Consider the following 16378-nt stretch of genomic DNA (forward strand, 5'->3'; position numbering starts at 1 on the left):
ATCATGTAATTGAAAAGGATGTTCTGAGACTGATGCACTGCTGCTGTAGGCAGTTTTCTGGAAATCTCCTTAAGGTAGATTCAAATTTACATTTAAGAGCTCCATGAGTAAATTTACGCATCTGAATAAAATTCCCCTACTTAGGAGTCCAACTCAGTATTCATCCTACCTAAGCTTTAGGCATCCAGGATTTGGCTGTCCAAAACTAAGTTAGTTTACCTGGGCTCTTTTAGACTCAACAGAAAGTACATGGGCCTCTCCAAAGGATGATTTATCTGACCTATCTTACAATGATATAAATCACCTTCTGGGGTATTTAAATTTGTCCATAGACTATAAGAGGAGACTAGGAAGACTAGACTAGATGCTAGACTAGATTCCAGATGCTTGTGATAGGTTAGGTGAAATCTGCTCTAGGTTTTAACTGTTCTGGTTGTTTAACACTCTAAGAAGCCTCCTGCCCCAGGCAAGGTCAAAAAAAAGAACATAACACCTCTCTGGCAGACAGAACTTCAGCTTTCCCCAGTCAAAAAGCTGAAGAGACTCTCCTGGACACCAGCCAGACTACAGACCATGAATACCAAGGTTCCTATATACTGTGGTATATGAGGTTTCCTTAGACAATCTGTTTTCTCTTGATATTTCTCCCAAAAAATGTTATTAGCAGAACAGGGTTCCCACAGCCAAAAGTTGACTATTTTAGCTGTTTTTTGCTCCCATTAGCTGTTCTTTGCTCCCATTATACTTTATGGGAGCAAAGTAATGTGGAAAAATTAATAATCAATTAACCATTTGACAGCAACTTTAAAGTCTTGTTTATATGATTTTGTTTATTTTAATGCTGAAACTTAAGGAAAGATCAAAGCCATGAACACTGGTAATCTCATGGGAAGCCTGTCTGAAGCAAACCAAACCTTTGCCCCTTTTTCAGTGTTCTCATTAAGTTACATAAATATACTTCCTAGCAATGAGTAAATTCTGTTGGCCATGTATAGAAAGCAACAGAATTCAGCTTATTACCTAATACATAATTACCATGTCTAACAGGAATAAAAAACAAAGCAAAATTACTTTTGTCATTTGTGTGTGCAGATAAAATCCTTACAGACAAAGGAATGGATTTGCTAAGTAAAAATCTGTCATGTTCATAAAAATTTTTTCTCAGAACAAAAATGCTATTTAAAGTAAAAAACTTCTATGCATCAGAACACACTGGTGTGAGGACTCTGCTACACTTTTATTAATATCTATGAGGTTTTCTGAAAGGGTTTCCTCTGCAGTCTTGTGTATCTCATAAAGCCTTCAGTGATCTTAATAAAGATTTATACCACACTGGATTTTTTAGTTAATTCTAAAGTGATGCAACCAGCATGCTAGTACTTGTCTTTTTTAAAGACCAAGTCATGCTGTTGAGCTGTCAGGTACAAGAAAGAAAGGGAATGCCTGCCTCCCAGGGAAAGAGCTGTGCCACTTCCCACATCTACCTGCAAATAGAAGAGAACAAAAATGTACTTCGTACTCGGAGCAAAAACCAGCTCTTGTTCGACATTCAATATCCACAAAATGCTCAGTTGCGATTTCTCAAGAAATCTTTTATTTGGCCACGAAAGAAGAGTGCTAAGCAGCTCAGAGTTACAAACGGTCAGCCTTCCAAGCTTACAAGCACTGCTTCTCATTCTCTGGATTCAGATCTTAGCACAGCCTAGAACATAGTAACAGAGGACTGAAAAAGACAGGTCACTGGATGATGTCCCAGGCAATCCAAGAACCACTGCAACAGATATTTAGTCTTAAAAGAGCCATACAACTACTCCATGAACAATCCCATACCTCAGAGTGCACACTGTTCCTGATTGTCTGTAGACCTGAGACACAGAGAAAAAGGACAAAAGCTGTACCTCTGGTGTACCATAAGAAGAAAGCAGGAGTGATCATTTCCCAACATTCTCACAGCAGTAAGAACTGGAAGTAAATTGACCAAAAGAACCTAAGGTGTCCCAAGAGCTTCTAACATCAGAAGCAACAGCCGTAGATCTCGCCAAGCGCTAAGCCCACCAACCCCTGCCCCACTCCCATAGCTAAGCAACAGAAGTCCTGTAATGGGAGGCTAAAACATTGCAAACACACAGAATCTCCTCTCTAACATGCATTTGGGTACCAGCCCTACTAATAAATTGGATACAAAAGAACAGTTATCTCAAGCTTTAATTATAACTTCAGAGTCATTCTTATCTTGTTTTGTGATCCCCAACCATAAACTTATCAACCTCCATCTTAAAACACTTTGGGTTTCTTATAACAATGTACCATTGTTACCTATCTTTTCCCAAGGAAATCTAGCCATGGGGAATGCATTTTTTCTATTAAAACAGCATGAACTTGTGTGTTAACCCTTACATTATTCTGCTAAATATTATACATCTAAAATAATAGCAACCAGTGCTGCTTCCTGAAGACCAGGCTGTACCTTCCAGCAATGGAAGTAGGACTGATGTATCTGTAATCGGTGTAATCTGTAATCCTTACACAGAAAGGACAGCTGCTCCAGATAATCAATTCATGCATAAAAGACTGATACAATTAACCTTGCAAATCCTAGATTAAATGCAAAACACATAAATGCATAATCTGTTTCAAAGCATACTAGGTCTGGTACTCACCTATGCCACTGTGAACCATGAGATGTTGATAATGTTAGAGAGGGAAGATTTCCAGAAATTGTGAAGGGATTAAAGAAGTATTCTTTCCTCCCATTTTTAAATGAATTTGGGGAATTATATCTGCTCTGGATACTCGATCATCAGTACTTAATTTTATTAACACTGAGAAATACATATATTATTTGAGAGATATATATATGATTTGAATATCACACATAAAATACTGATAGTATATTTACAAAGTAAATAAATACAAATTATTTACTTTTCAATAATGGCAAATGGACATAACAACAGAAGTGGATATTTTCTGCACTAAAATTACTTCACCATATTGTTAATGCTGTTCACAGAATCACAGAATCGTATAGGTTGGAAAAGACCTTTAAGATCATCGAGTCCAACCGTAAACCTAACACTACCAAGACCACCACTATACCATGTCCCTAAGCACCTCATCCAAACGTCTTTTAAATACCTCCAGGGATGGCGACTCAACCACTGCCCTGGGCAGCCTGTTCCAATGCTTGACCACCCTTTCAGTGAAGTAAAATTTCCTAATATCCAGTCTAAACCTCCCCTGGCGCAACTTGAGGCCATTTCCTCTCGTCCTATCACTTGTTACCTGGGAGAAGAGACCGACCCCCACCTCTCTACAACCTCCTTTCAGGTAGTTGTAGAGAGCAATAAGGTCTCCCCTCAGTCTCCTTTTCTCCAGGCTAAACAACCCCAGTTCCCTCAGCCGATCCTCATCAGACTTGTGCTCCAGACCCTTCACCAGCTTCGTTGCCCTTCTCTGGACACGCTCCAGCCCCTCAATGTCTCTCTTGTAGTGAGGGGCCCAAAACTGAACACAGTATTCGAGGTGCGGCCTCACCAGTGCCGAGTACAGGGCCACAATCACTTCCCTAGTCCTGCTGGCCACACTATTCCTGATACAAGCCAGGATGCTATTAGCTTTCTTGGCCACCTGGGCACACTGCTGGCTCATGTTCAGCCGGCTGTCAACCAACACCCCCAGGTCCTTTTCCGCCAGGCAGCTTTCCAGCCACTCTTCCCCAAGCCTGTAGCGTTGCATGGGGTTGCTGTGGCCCAAGTGCAGGACCTTGCACTTGGCCTTGTTGAACCCCACACAATTGACCTTGGCCCATCGACCCAGCCTGTCCAGGTCCCTCTGCAGAGCCTTCCTCCCCTCAAGCAGATCAACACTCCCGCACAACTTGGCGTCATCTGCAAACTTACTGAGGGTGCACTCGATCCCCTCATCTAGATAATTGATAAAGATATTAAACAGGACTGGCCCCCACACTGAGCCCTGGGGAACACCGCTTGTGACCAGCTGCCAACTGGCGTAAACTCCATTCACCACCACTCTTTGGGCCCGGCCATCCAGCCAGTTCTTTACCCAGCGAAGAGTACACCCATCCAAGCTATGAGCAGCCAGTTTCTCCAGGAGAATGCTGTGGGAAACGGTGTCAAAGGCTTTACTGAAGTCAATGATATATTTGAAAATATCATTTTTGATAATTTTATAATAAAAATAATTTGAAAATTTTTATAATAAAAATATCATTTTTGATAACTTTGATAATCATTGAAAATTGATCATATCTCTGAAAATAGGAGGAATTAAATTGTTGAAAATGGAAAACACCAATATTATTGACTTGGAAGTAAAAAGGAAGATTACGTTGATGAGGCTTAGAATTAACAGGTAAAAAAAGATGGAATTTTATAGGAATGGAATTATATGGAATTTTATATTAACATAGAAGGGTCTGTTCCAGGGAAAACCCTTGAAAAAGGACCCTGATATCCATATAGATATTTGTTACAAGGCTGCTAACTCTGACCAGCGTTAAGAACAATGTAAACTTGGCCTACAGCATACAAGGACTGTTGATGTCTCTAGTTTGTCCTACTAGAAGTTTGACATGAACTCAATTAATTTCAAATACATCTTCACTTTAGAAAATATTCTTAAGAACTTTAAAGTCTATCTATAAAACTATTTTACAAGTTATTCTAAAAGTATTTCACTGATTATGGTGAGTGAAAGTATTTCCTATCAAAGTTTCATTTAAGTTTTTTCCAAACATTTTAAATCTGCCCGTATCAAGACACTCCTCCATCCCTTTGGGAGCTAATATCAACTCAAGATATCGGTACTGGAAGGAAAAAAACATGATACTCCTTATGCAAACTAAATTCTCACTGTAAGAATTTCATTTCTGAACAGGCTATAAAACCAGTGCTCATCTGTGCTACACTGCATATTTTGCGTATGCGTGTATATATATATATGCCTCAAGTATGTGAACAGTAGCTAACATGGATACCTCTAGTAATTTCAGCATGACAGCACGAGGTCCATGCAGACTAACCATCCTGCTGAGCCATGACTGGGTAGAGGTCCGCTGGATGAGATAAGGGGAACTAAAAGCCACACAAGTCTTCAAATCTACAGTGGCTTTAATAACCCTTTACAGGCTGATCTGCCAAGTCACAACGGCCAATGAACCATGTGCTTCAGCTTCCTCTCTCTCAGCTCCCAAGCCTCTTCTTCTGTCCTAACCCTCACATACTCTTCAAGGTAAACCTTTAGTCCCACATCATTGAACCTTATTCAGAGGAATGGAGAGATCTATCACCCGTGTGTGCTGCCTGTTAAATGCTTGGCCAGCACAAAGGGCATATAGAAAATTCTAATTTTGCTCATGTTATGCTATGTAAGTTCCAGCTACCACAAGGGACACTGTTTCTCATTTTAAAGGACATAATCATTATTGAAAACTTTATTATGTTTCCTTCCCTTTTAGTTGGTGGCAAGTCTAATGCTTCTTGGGGAGTCCAAAAATGGAGACTATACCAACTGAGGAATCAATTTCCTTATTTTTCCATCTAAGTACAAACCCTGTCTTCACAGCTGTAACCAAGGAAGGAAGCATGCTTTGCCAGGAATGATGATCCTATTGTTTCTGAAAGAGGTGCATATGGACAAATCAGAATACAATTATTTAAGAGGCATGGGAATCACAAAGGCAATTTCAGTTCCACTATACCATTTTTTCTCTTTATTTCTGGCAATGCTTTATAATGTTCTCCAAACAATTAGGAAAACAACGAGGTCGTTGTTGTCTAGTGAAGAAGAAGTAGAACTTAGAAGTACCACGGTCAAAAGGACAAATAGCTTTGAAGATGAATCCATGTCTTCTTAAAATCAGAAATAAAAGGGGTTTCATAAATTGTTCTCACTGTTCTTTTGTCTTTGCCCATATTACTCACCATTTTGGTAGGCATCATGACAGAAGTGATTCTTCCAGACGATTCGATATCTGGAGTGATACAGCAGAAAGCATTGTGGCAACTCTGGGAGAAAGAGAAAAACTGTGTCCTGTCATCACTACCAGAGAAAAGGGGACAGGAAAGCCATGAGCAGAGGCAAGGAGAGACAAACAAACAGCGGCAAAGTCATACAGATCATGGAACACAAAACCAATGATCTGTAATGCTGTGAAGGTACTTAAGGAAGAGAGAATATAATATAATTAAAGCAAGGGCCAAGAAAGGTTATATTCGTAGCTATACTTTTTTTGAACTGCTTGAAATGCCCGCTGGACATTGGGAAAGCAACAAATATATCAGGGAAAACCATTACAGGGCTGGACAGACAGGGTACGGCTATATAAAAGCTGAAAACTGACCACCTACGTGAATGAAATATGGATGTGAAGGAAGTTTACTTAGGATGACAAAAGCTCTTTAGATGTTGCCAGAAAGTGATTAGTACCTGTCTCATCCCTTACCTGATTTTCTTTTCTTTATTCAGCCACTCCTTAGTGTGCTAAATCAGCACTTCAGCACCAAAGCTTCCTGAATAACCACCAAGAACTGCTGCTTTCCCACATAGTAACTCCATGTCGTAAGATCTGGCAAAAATCCACATTAAAAAAATAAGAAAGACTTTTCCTAAACATCTCGAAAAGCTGATGAAACCTCTCTACTGTATCCTGTGGACAGCATGGTAAATGAACTTGATGAAAATATGACTCTGAGGAGATGGAGAAAACAGTATGAATTGCACTATGACAGATACATGTGCATGCATGCACACACACGCACCCCCCACTCCCTTCACTTAGGGCAGCTCTCCAGCTAATGAAGACTCTTTAACTTTTCTGCATGCAAGGCACACATCCATTTATGGGAAGATTAGAAGTCAGGATGGTGAGTCTGCATGAGGTCAGCAGGAACTTAATAAGAAAGGTTGATTTTGAAGCACAGTTGTCACACCCTCTCACCCCCCGTGAATGGTTTGTTTACCATTGCCAGAGAGATTTCTTCAGCATACAATTCAGCCTAGAAATTTCAAACTGGACTCTGAAAGTCAGCTCTGTTCTGCATATCTCATGTGCTCTCACCAACAATAAATGTCAGAATCGAGATAATTCTGTTGATAAAAGAACTAGAAAAAGCTTTGGATTCCTCTCTTCCAGCATTTTTTCTGCAGAGCTTATAAAGTAGAGATAAAACATATTTTTGCCAGCAGATTTTGACATGATATTGAGTATAAGCATGTTTCAAACTAGTTGAGTAAAAAGCTGTGTATGGTCATCTTTCTAAACAGAATGACACTTAAAAAATAAATATGGATTTTACAATCACTTTGTGTGTGTGTGTGTGTGTGTGTGTGTAGCGACTGAAAAACACCGTTTCCTTCAACAGTCATAGACCCCCATGTTTTTTGATGCATGAACTGGACAAAAAGATCTAGACAGGTGTACTTTTTTGGAACAATATCAGTGGGAGGCAAACCCCATACATCTTAAACTGATTCTGTCTTTAATTTTCATTGACTAATAGAAGCGTGTCAAGCTTGGCCAGTCAGCCACAAGAATTAATAAACAAGAAGGAAGGCAAGATGCTAGCTCTGCTCAAGCAAGCTTTTTAGGTCCTTCCTAAGAAATCAACTAGATCTTCCCAAATACTAATATCTTTTGAGCTTTAGATTTTGAAGACACATATGAAAAGATGGGCTTTGAACTGCTACATTTAAGGGTTTTTTAAATTCCTTTGATACCTGCAAATTCAAATTCAGAAAAGCACATTAATTTAGACATTTTTTTTTGCAAGTGCCTGATGAACTACTCTTAATCACAGTGGAGGCAAAAGTGTCAGAGAAGACTCCATAAGCTACATCAAAAGTTTTTTTGAATCACTGAAAATAAGATCTTGCTGCATCACCGCACAATCTCAAGAAAGACAGAAGCTCTCAAAAAAAAAAAAAGACCCAGGGATTTGTTCCTCCACACTCAAGATGGGACATTGCATATGATTTCTGACACCCTTATAGCCAGTTATATGAGATCACTAGAGACACTGTGATGTGCTTTAGAGTACACACGATATATGACACTAATGTATTTTGACAGATAATACATATCAGATAGATATATGATCATAATACATAGCTTGACATTTTCCTTATCATTCCACCTACTTTCCGTTCTCTCCTTTCTCTGAGTCTGGGGTCTGAAGGAAGACAAATTAGCTATGACCTAACCTGGATTATATTTAAGCGGTGGGTTTTGGCATATAAAAGCACTTAGAATAATAAAGCAAGGTGATCTGTACATCATATCAATGAGGAGCTGTGACTGACACTTTAAAGGATGCACAATCTTTGGATCTATTGTTGATTGTAAAGTTCACAATGTAACTTGTGTCCCTTAAATTTTTTTGCTATTTACAAGTGAAGAAATAAGCAGGGCTGTAGTTTCAAATGTAAATCTTTTATGCCCACTTTTGCTACTTCCAGGTAAGGTTACTGGGATATGCTCCTTCAGAAGAGCAATCCTGCAGTGAAGAGGAAGAGAAAACAAAATTTAAACCAAACAGGAGGGGGAAAAAAAGCAACCCTAAAATGGAGACAAAGAAAAATGTTGCATTCTGAATACACTGGTATGACATAGTTAAGGCTGCTTCCATTTTGCACTTCCGCTAAGGATCTAGTCTCTGCTTCCTATGAAATGCTAGTTTCACCACCAGTTATGTGGCAGAATTATCATCTCAGTGGGATTTCTTGGCATTTCTGGATGCAACCTGAGATGCAAAGTAATGATGTTCAGAGCCATCAGTGGTTTGAAATCAGGCTACTGTGAGACCACCACTCCTGTCAATACCATATCTTTACGGCTGGATCAGCCAAGAAAAATTTTGTGTCCTTTTTAAACATTTGGATGCCAATTTTTGCAGAGCTTGTCCAGTGCATAATTTCTTTGTCTTTTAAAAAGCCTGGAAATTTCTCTATATTATACCATACTGGCATCAATTTTGTTCTGCAGCACATGAGCCAACTCTTTTCTGGGGCACCTCAGTTACCACACAGACGCTCTCATGATTGCACATTAGATCCATTGCCCCTGCCCCTTTCACTAAGCAAGCATATGGTAGCTATAGTGTGGTGTCCCTCTGCGTGTGCAAAGCTTCACCTGCTTTGCTGAAGGGTTCCACATCTGTCTGCTGACAGTAGAGAGTGAGGGATCTTAGATCCCATTCTTGATGCTGAAGGAGCTCCTGCAGCAATCGCAGACTTTTCTGCCTGGTTCTTTTATGTCCCCAAACTTGGCTTTTCCACTTTGCCTCTTCTGTCCCAACTACTTTTCTCAATTCCTTCTGTGAATAAAGCATCTTCCTTCTTGAATTCAAGAAAGTCATGCTCCTTCTCTTCAGCTCCAGCTCCCAGATCAAATAGATAGAATGCAAAAGGAAAGCCTGCGAAACCCCTGTTGCCTAGACATGGAGCAAGTTCATTTGCTCAGTGATTCGTATATACACATTAGTCACAGACAGTAGCTGTGATGCGATGGAGGTTTTATCTCTAGTAAAAGCTTCAGCAGGACTGTAAATAATATGTTCATATGAGTTTTTTTCCCCAAGGTCAGTCTTGAGCAGTTTTATATAATCAAAAGCAGAGCCCTGACATGGGTTTCCCCCACCAAATTTTGATCCTTAGGTTCTCTACTATAACTTCCACATGAAACGGTTGTAAGAGTTTTCCTTTAGCAACAATGGCAAACAATGCATGTCTAACCTCACTCTCCAAAACAGCTAAACCATTTTTACCACAACTATAAAAAAATTGCTTCAGGCAGGCACCCAGCAAGCTAAGATACAATCCAGTGGTGAGTTTAGTAAGGGTTATAAACAATGAAAAGCAACTGAGAATAGGGATTTACGATGGGATGTTTCAGACAACAGATGCTGAATGTTTTTAAGGGTTAAAAATATAAACGAGGTCCAAAAGTGTGTTCCTTCCTCAAAGTGAATTCAGAGTCAATGCTTTAGGTAGTGAGCTGACAAAATGTTTGCATTAATTTGCACAAATTAGCCGAAATAAACATCTAAAATGTGATATTATTCCCAGAGTTTGCTTTTGCTTTTAATTAGTCCAACACTGTTAGAAATAATTAAATATGATCTTGGTGATTGGGAGCAAACTAGAGGTTTTTCTGGGTTTTATGCATTTCTAGTTAAAAAGTAAAAATAAATCTGATTTTTAGAACTACTCATATTTTTGTCAAGAAGACGTTAATGTGTATCAGCAGATGCGATGTTTCTCGAAGTATGTTTCATCCTTCTAGTTCACATAAAAGCCTAAACTTGATTGGGACAGGAGATACATTCCACATCATATTGTTTGCTGGAGTAAAAAGAAGCTTTAGAATTTCATAACTGAATGAGAGCTTCAGATAATCTAGATGGACTCCCATAGTATCTTAGGCCTCTAAACTCCATCCACCAACCTGCTAAATCTCAGTAATATACTTAGTTATTGAGTTCCTCAAGCTGAGTTGACCAGACACAGTCTGTTGGTAAAGAGACTTTAAAATGTATTTGAATAAGCTGTCTGAACCATAAAATTTTGTTACTTTTAATTATGCTTTTCCAGTGTCAGGCAATGATGCTAGACTTCATAAATCATCTTAATAGCTTTTATTTACAGAGTGTGTTACAAGCAACAAAGAATTTTCTTTGAGGTACACCATATCTGACAGATTAATCACTCTTTTGTCCTACAAATTGACTTGAAAATTTGGAATAAATTTGACCTGGAATGCACCTTAAATTCTCAGAAGTCGTGTACTATATTTTCCCAGCACATTGCAAATTAAAATGAGAAGAGCACTTGTGTTTGCATTAGGAACACTGAATGTCAACAAGTACTGTCAACTGATGAATCTCAGAATTTAATTCTTTAAAGGGCAGGAGGAAGCAGCTTTAATTTGCTTCTCCACAAACACCTGGTTTGAAGATTTATTCAAATATGTAATATTCTTTTAAGACCAAATCAAGATCACTTTTACTCTGCTGGAACAATTTTGATGGTTAATTACATCACTATCCAGATATAGCTTCACTGTAAGGCTCAGGTTTGCCAATTGCCTTTGCTTAACATGCTTTTATTGCTGGGAAAGACTGGAGATCTAAAGGAGCTGTAAATCATGAAAGAATTTCTAGAGGTTTATTGTGCAGACCATAAATGGGAAGAAACATGGTTAGTGAACGAACAAACACAAATTCGTTAGATAAATTACTTTTAATAAAACACATTGGTCTTTACTGAGAAACTTTACCAAACTTATTTATCAGAGAAAGAAAACATATTTGATTTATATGGTCATACTACGCTTAAACACGAAACAGAAAGATTCACTTTTTATGACAACTGATACATCATTTTTTCTCATTACAACAGGTTTTAAACAGAATCTTTTCTCCTAAATGACAAAAAATGTATGCTACACATTGCATAACAATACAGAAGACAGTAAATGTATTTCCAATTGGCAAAGAAGGGGTATTCTGTAACTGCAACAAAATGGGAAACTTACCAGGATGTTTGGTCTCTGCCCTGTTTTCAAGAAAGTGACACCACATCTTTAAACACAAGTCCTCGGGACTGCTGTTTTGACATATGTTAGGGCCAACAGAGATAACATATTGCCCTCTTGGAGCACACTGCATCGTTGTGTCAGACTTTAAGTAGGTCACATGAAAGAACTGTTGCTGAGTATCTTCAACAGCAGATCAGAGAAGAGAAACTTCGTGACAGAGTCCCTGAAACAGATATGAGAGCATGCACGTTCAGTTCAGCAGAACCCATTTAGTAAGGGCTTCCACAGCCAGTATGAGAGACCATCAGTCAATTCTTCTGAGAGTTTGCACAGAACCAACAGCTTCAAAGTGGGCAGTTTCTTCTACATAGTTCACATATGCTGACGTTTTTTGTTTCAACATAGTTAAAATGTGTAATTACCTATGCATGTGTCTACGTTGTCTTTGTGGAGTGTCTGCTGTTTGAAACATTGAAAAGGTAAGCAAGCCCAAGCATCTATTTTCTTGAGAATCATGGCATTATGAGGTTTATTCCTTTACTGAGATGTTCTTACATTGGGTACTATATGTCAGCAAGTATAGCTAACGATACATCCCCTTTGCTTACGGACAATGAGAACCAGAAGTTTCTTAAACAGATTGGGGTAAAGGATGTCTCAGCAGCTGAAACATTTCCTTCTGGGAGGAATAATCATGAAGTTGTTAATTTTGCAGCTAACGTTTCTTTTTCCTTGTGTATGAAAGCAAATTAATTGAAAAAGTAGTAAATAATTTACACACCTTTCATAAAAGTAATAACCTTTTATCATAGGAAATCTGTGAGGATCCAAATCCAGCAGCTGTATAAGAACATCCCTAGCCACAAGCATGTGAATAATCCCAGAAATAGTTGAGTTAGATGTGTTAATATATCTTGCTGACTGCGATATAAATTCATAATTTCTAAAATAGCAGTCAACAAAAATAAGCTTTCTGATACTTAAAGGCTAATAACAATAAAGTTGAAAACATTTTATTGAAAACACAAACAGAACTGTAGACAGATGTCTATATATGTCATATGCTAGATGTTGTGGAGCAGCACTGCACCTTCTAAAGACTGAGTATATATCTTGGCTTTACCAGACAACTATTTCCACATGTACTGATAGGTGGGGAGGTGTAATTGTTTCTGCCCTGGACAAGACAGCACAGTCCTGCAGAATTTTTAACCACAGCGGAAAAATAAACTTGTTACAACATGAACTCAATTTAGAAGACTTAGCTTACCTCATAAGATAAACTAGGCACAAAAATATTTTTTGTATTACTGTGTGAAAAGAAGCTGTAGATGAAACTAGATTATTAGGTAATTCTTCTGTTGTGTTGAGTAGTTTAGAAGCAGTGTTCACGTTGCGCACCTATCCTAAGTGAAAATATACCATTGAAATCCCTAAACCGAGAAGGGTCTTGAAAACAGAGGATGCCTGTTTTCAGGTGGTCCCCATTAAAATTCACACTCTTTTTCTGTTTTTTAATGAAAAAGAGAGTACCTTTAAGGGAAGGACATTGCTATTCTGAGTCATTCTGGCCTACTAAAATTTACTAATTTAAGAGAAAGGCTCCCTCTTTTTTTAATTATTATTAACTTCAAGGCTATTTGAAAAATTTCCAGTACAAATCAAGATTTCTGTCAGGAAGCAGACTTAACTTAGGCAAGCTGCGAGTTTGTACATTGTCCCAATTTGAAAATTCATACCTGGATGTAAGAGGTATAGTTGCAAACTCGTGAGACTCGAGAATCTCTGATCAGAACGGTTCACCTGACGATGTTCTTACTCTAGGTACAGTCCATAAGTCCGAATTGACTAGAATTAGAACTCCCTGTCATAAATAAATAAAACTCGCAACAAACTAAGCTTAAAAAAAAGAAAATGCTGCGCAGACTCTTTTTTCAACTGGGACGACGAGGCGCTGAGAGGCTCCGCCACCGGGGTGACGCCACGGGCCGCGCGCTGCGGCGCGCTCGGGTCCCCCCCGGCCCCCCGCCCCAGGACACTCTCCGCTTCCCCGCTCAGGCGGCGTGCAGGCAGCAAGGTTCGCGGGCACTTTAGAAAGTACTGGCAGTTCCCTGGCGTCTGTGAACACCTCGTGGAAGTGAGTTTTTTCCTCTTTTAGCTCTCCGAGCAAGGAAAAAAAAACACCAAAAACAAATACGGGAGGTTTCTCTCTCAACCGTCTGCTTTAAGCCTTTACTTCACACTCGGCCTCTCAGTTTTCAGGCGCACTTACAAAACTCGGCTCTAACCAGAACTGCCCTGCTCGGGCGTGCAGCTGGTGAGAGGGCCGTGCCGCGACCACCCTCACCGCCACCAAGACCGGCGAGCCCCCGGCACCAGCCGTTAGCGCAGCCCGCCCCGTCAGGGGGAAAGCGGGGCTCGACCGCTCCCCCCAGGGCGGCTGGGCGCGGTCTCCATCTCTCCCTGCAGCACCCTGGCCCAGGTTAACCCCAGCCGTGTGGCCGCAAGCTCGCTCCGCTCCATGAGGAGGGCGAGCGGGGGGCTGCGCCGACGCGCCCCGCGGCCGGGCCCGTTACGGCGGGGAGACGACGGGAGCCGCCCCGCCGGCAGCGGCCCACCGCACTTCCCTGCCGCCCCTGAGGAGCGGCCCCGCCCCCCGCGAACCCCGCCCCTCGCGCGGCCCCGCCCCCTCAGCCCAACGGCAGTCCCGTGGGCGTCGAACCCGCGCGCGGCAGCTGTCCCTCCACCGCAGCAACCACTTCGCGCCTGCGCTGTAAAGCTCCTGTGGGGCCGGGCCTGGCCGCCTGTGCATCGGCGCGCCTGCGCAGCAGGTCCCAGTCGAGGGGGCGGAGCTGGGCGCTGCGGAGGGTGACGTCACCCCGCCTGCCCTGCCGCCGGCACCGCCTCTGCCCGGCGAGGGAGGGCCGGGACTCGCCGGCTGCAGGCGCCGCCATGGCTGCCATATTGGGGAGGAAGTGAGAGCAGGAGGCGGCGGCGGCGGCCAGGAAGGAGCCCTTCCCTTTTCCCTTCTGCTTGGGCGGACGCAGGCTTCCCGGCAGCGGCGGCAACGGCGGCTCGCGAGACCCTCGGAGCGGGCGGCGTAGAGGCAGCAGCGGGTGGCGGTGGAGCTGAGCGCCCCGGAGGCGGCGTTGGCCTAAGATGGCGGACCCGGCGGAATGTAACATCAAAGTGATGTGTCGCTTCAGGCCCCTCAACGAGTCCGAAGTGACCCGTGGCGACAAGTACATCGCCAAGTTTCAGGGCGAAGACACCGTCGTCATCGCGGTGAGGGGCCGTCCCGGACGGGAAAGGCGGGGGAAGCGCCGGGGGGGAGGGGGTGTCGGGGTCAGCGGGGTCAGATACCGCGGGGATGGGCGCGGTGTGAGGCGGGAGGGCAGGGCTGAGGCGCTCGGGAGCGCCCGCGGGCGGGGACGCCTCGGGAAGGGGGGCGGCCTTTTGGGGGGGCGGGGGGGGGGAGGAGGGCAGGCAGAGCTGTGGACGGGGCCGGCTAGTCTGGATGTGGGCATGGTCGGGCAAAGAGCAGGGAGCTGGTGGGGACAGAGGTCCCCGAGCAGTGGCCGTTGGGTTGTGGGGACGCGTCGGTGGTGGCAGGTCAGGAAAGCTTTGACAAAGGCTCTAGCGAAAGGCTTGCGACTTGGGGCGTAGCGTGAGGTTTCGTTGCCGAGCTCGAGCCACAGGGCACGCTTCAGTGTGTCCACGGAAAACGCGTGAATTAGCAGGCGGAGAGTAACAGGCGAGTCCTGCAGTGTGTCCCCCGGCTAGGCTGTCCCTGGCTTTGGCGACCGTGATGAGTTTGACTGCTAAATACGTGCTCAACATGCGTGCTTTGGAGCTGCCATCCAAGTAATTGTCTACAGAGAATCTTTTGGGAAGAAAATGCAGAAGAATGCGGGCTCCAGTTCGTTGGTGCTTGTGATCTGTAAATCAGTCTTCGGCTGATAACTTTTAAAAAAATCAGAATAAACAGACCGTTTGGCTTATTACATGTTTGTAAATGTATTTTAAGTGAAGTCACCTTGCAAAGTATGAGGCCTGTTGTAAAACAATCTGGATGTTACAGGGGAAAAGATAATCCTTTCCTTTTTGTTCAACGTGTCATTTAGCTACAAAGTGGAACTGGAATATAAAATTAAAGTAGTTTATTGCCTGGTTTGGTTGGTATTGTAAAAGCACACTCTATTCCCAATGTTTGTTTTATTGTTGCTAACTTTTAATTTGTGTTTTCATATAAATACTTTTCTCTAGAGATGGTGCTGGTTCTGCATTGCTGAAAGTAACTTAGATGTCAGTTATTATCTGTCTTCAAGTTTTGTTTTTTATATACTGTTTCTTGAGGCTACCAAGAATAGCTTTTTTGCGCAGTATCTGAAGTTGAAGGAGGCGATTTAATAAAATACTTTTTTTACTGTGACTTACTAAATACTAGTGCTTTAGTCTGTTATTATTCAACTGAATTTGTCAATAAAATGTGGAATTCTGTGAGTCTGGAGCTACAAGAAGGATAGCATGCTTGTGAAATGAGGTAAATTGGGCTTATTTCAGCTGGCAAGTTAGCATCTTGGAGTACATATCTTTTCTTCCTGAGGTTGTACAGGTAAGCTCCTCAGAGTAAGGGAGCAAGCCTGAAAAATGGAGAATTTAACTAGAACAAATGATCTCGCTTCCACCAGTTAATACCCATTCACTATATACTCTGTTTAAAATCCATGATTAAGTTTAGAAACCTTGATGTTTTTGGACTTTTTAAAAATACATTTTCCATTTCCTATTCTTTCAGTAGTTCTAGTCTAAAGAGAACAG

At 41.9% G+C, this 16378-nt stretch overlaps 1 protein-coding gene across 2 annotated transcripts in view; it reads left to right on the forward strand.

The window, feature by feature from the left end:
- Positions 1-14456: 14456 nt before the first annotated feature.
- The window catches only part of KIF5B (kinesin family member 5B), a 42240-nt gene continuing 40318 nt past the window's right edge, over positions 14457-16378 (forward strand). The window contains exon 1 of one of the 2 annotated variants that reach the window (XM_075492512.1): positions 14457-14842. In XM_075492512.1, coding sequence (XP_075348627.1) covers positions 14717-14842 — 126 coding nt within the window. In that variant the 5' untranslated portion in view covers positions 14457-14716. The remainder of the gene's footprint in view (positions 14843-16378) is intronic. The other variant, XM_075492513.1, reaches the window with a different exon arrangement.

Source organism: Mycteria americana, chromosome 2, assembly GCF_035582795.1.
Source record: "Mycteria americana isolate JAX WOST 10 ecotype Jacksonville Zoo and Gardens chromosome 2, USCA_MyAme_1.0, whole genome shotgun sequence".
Lineage (NCBI taxonomy): Eukaryota > Metazoa > Chordata > Aves > Ciconiiformes > Ciconiidae > Mycteria > Mycteria americana.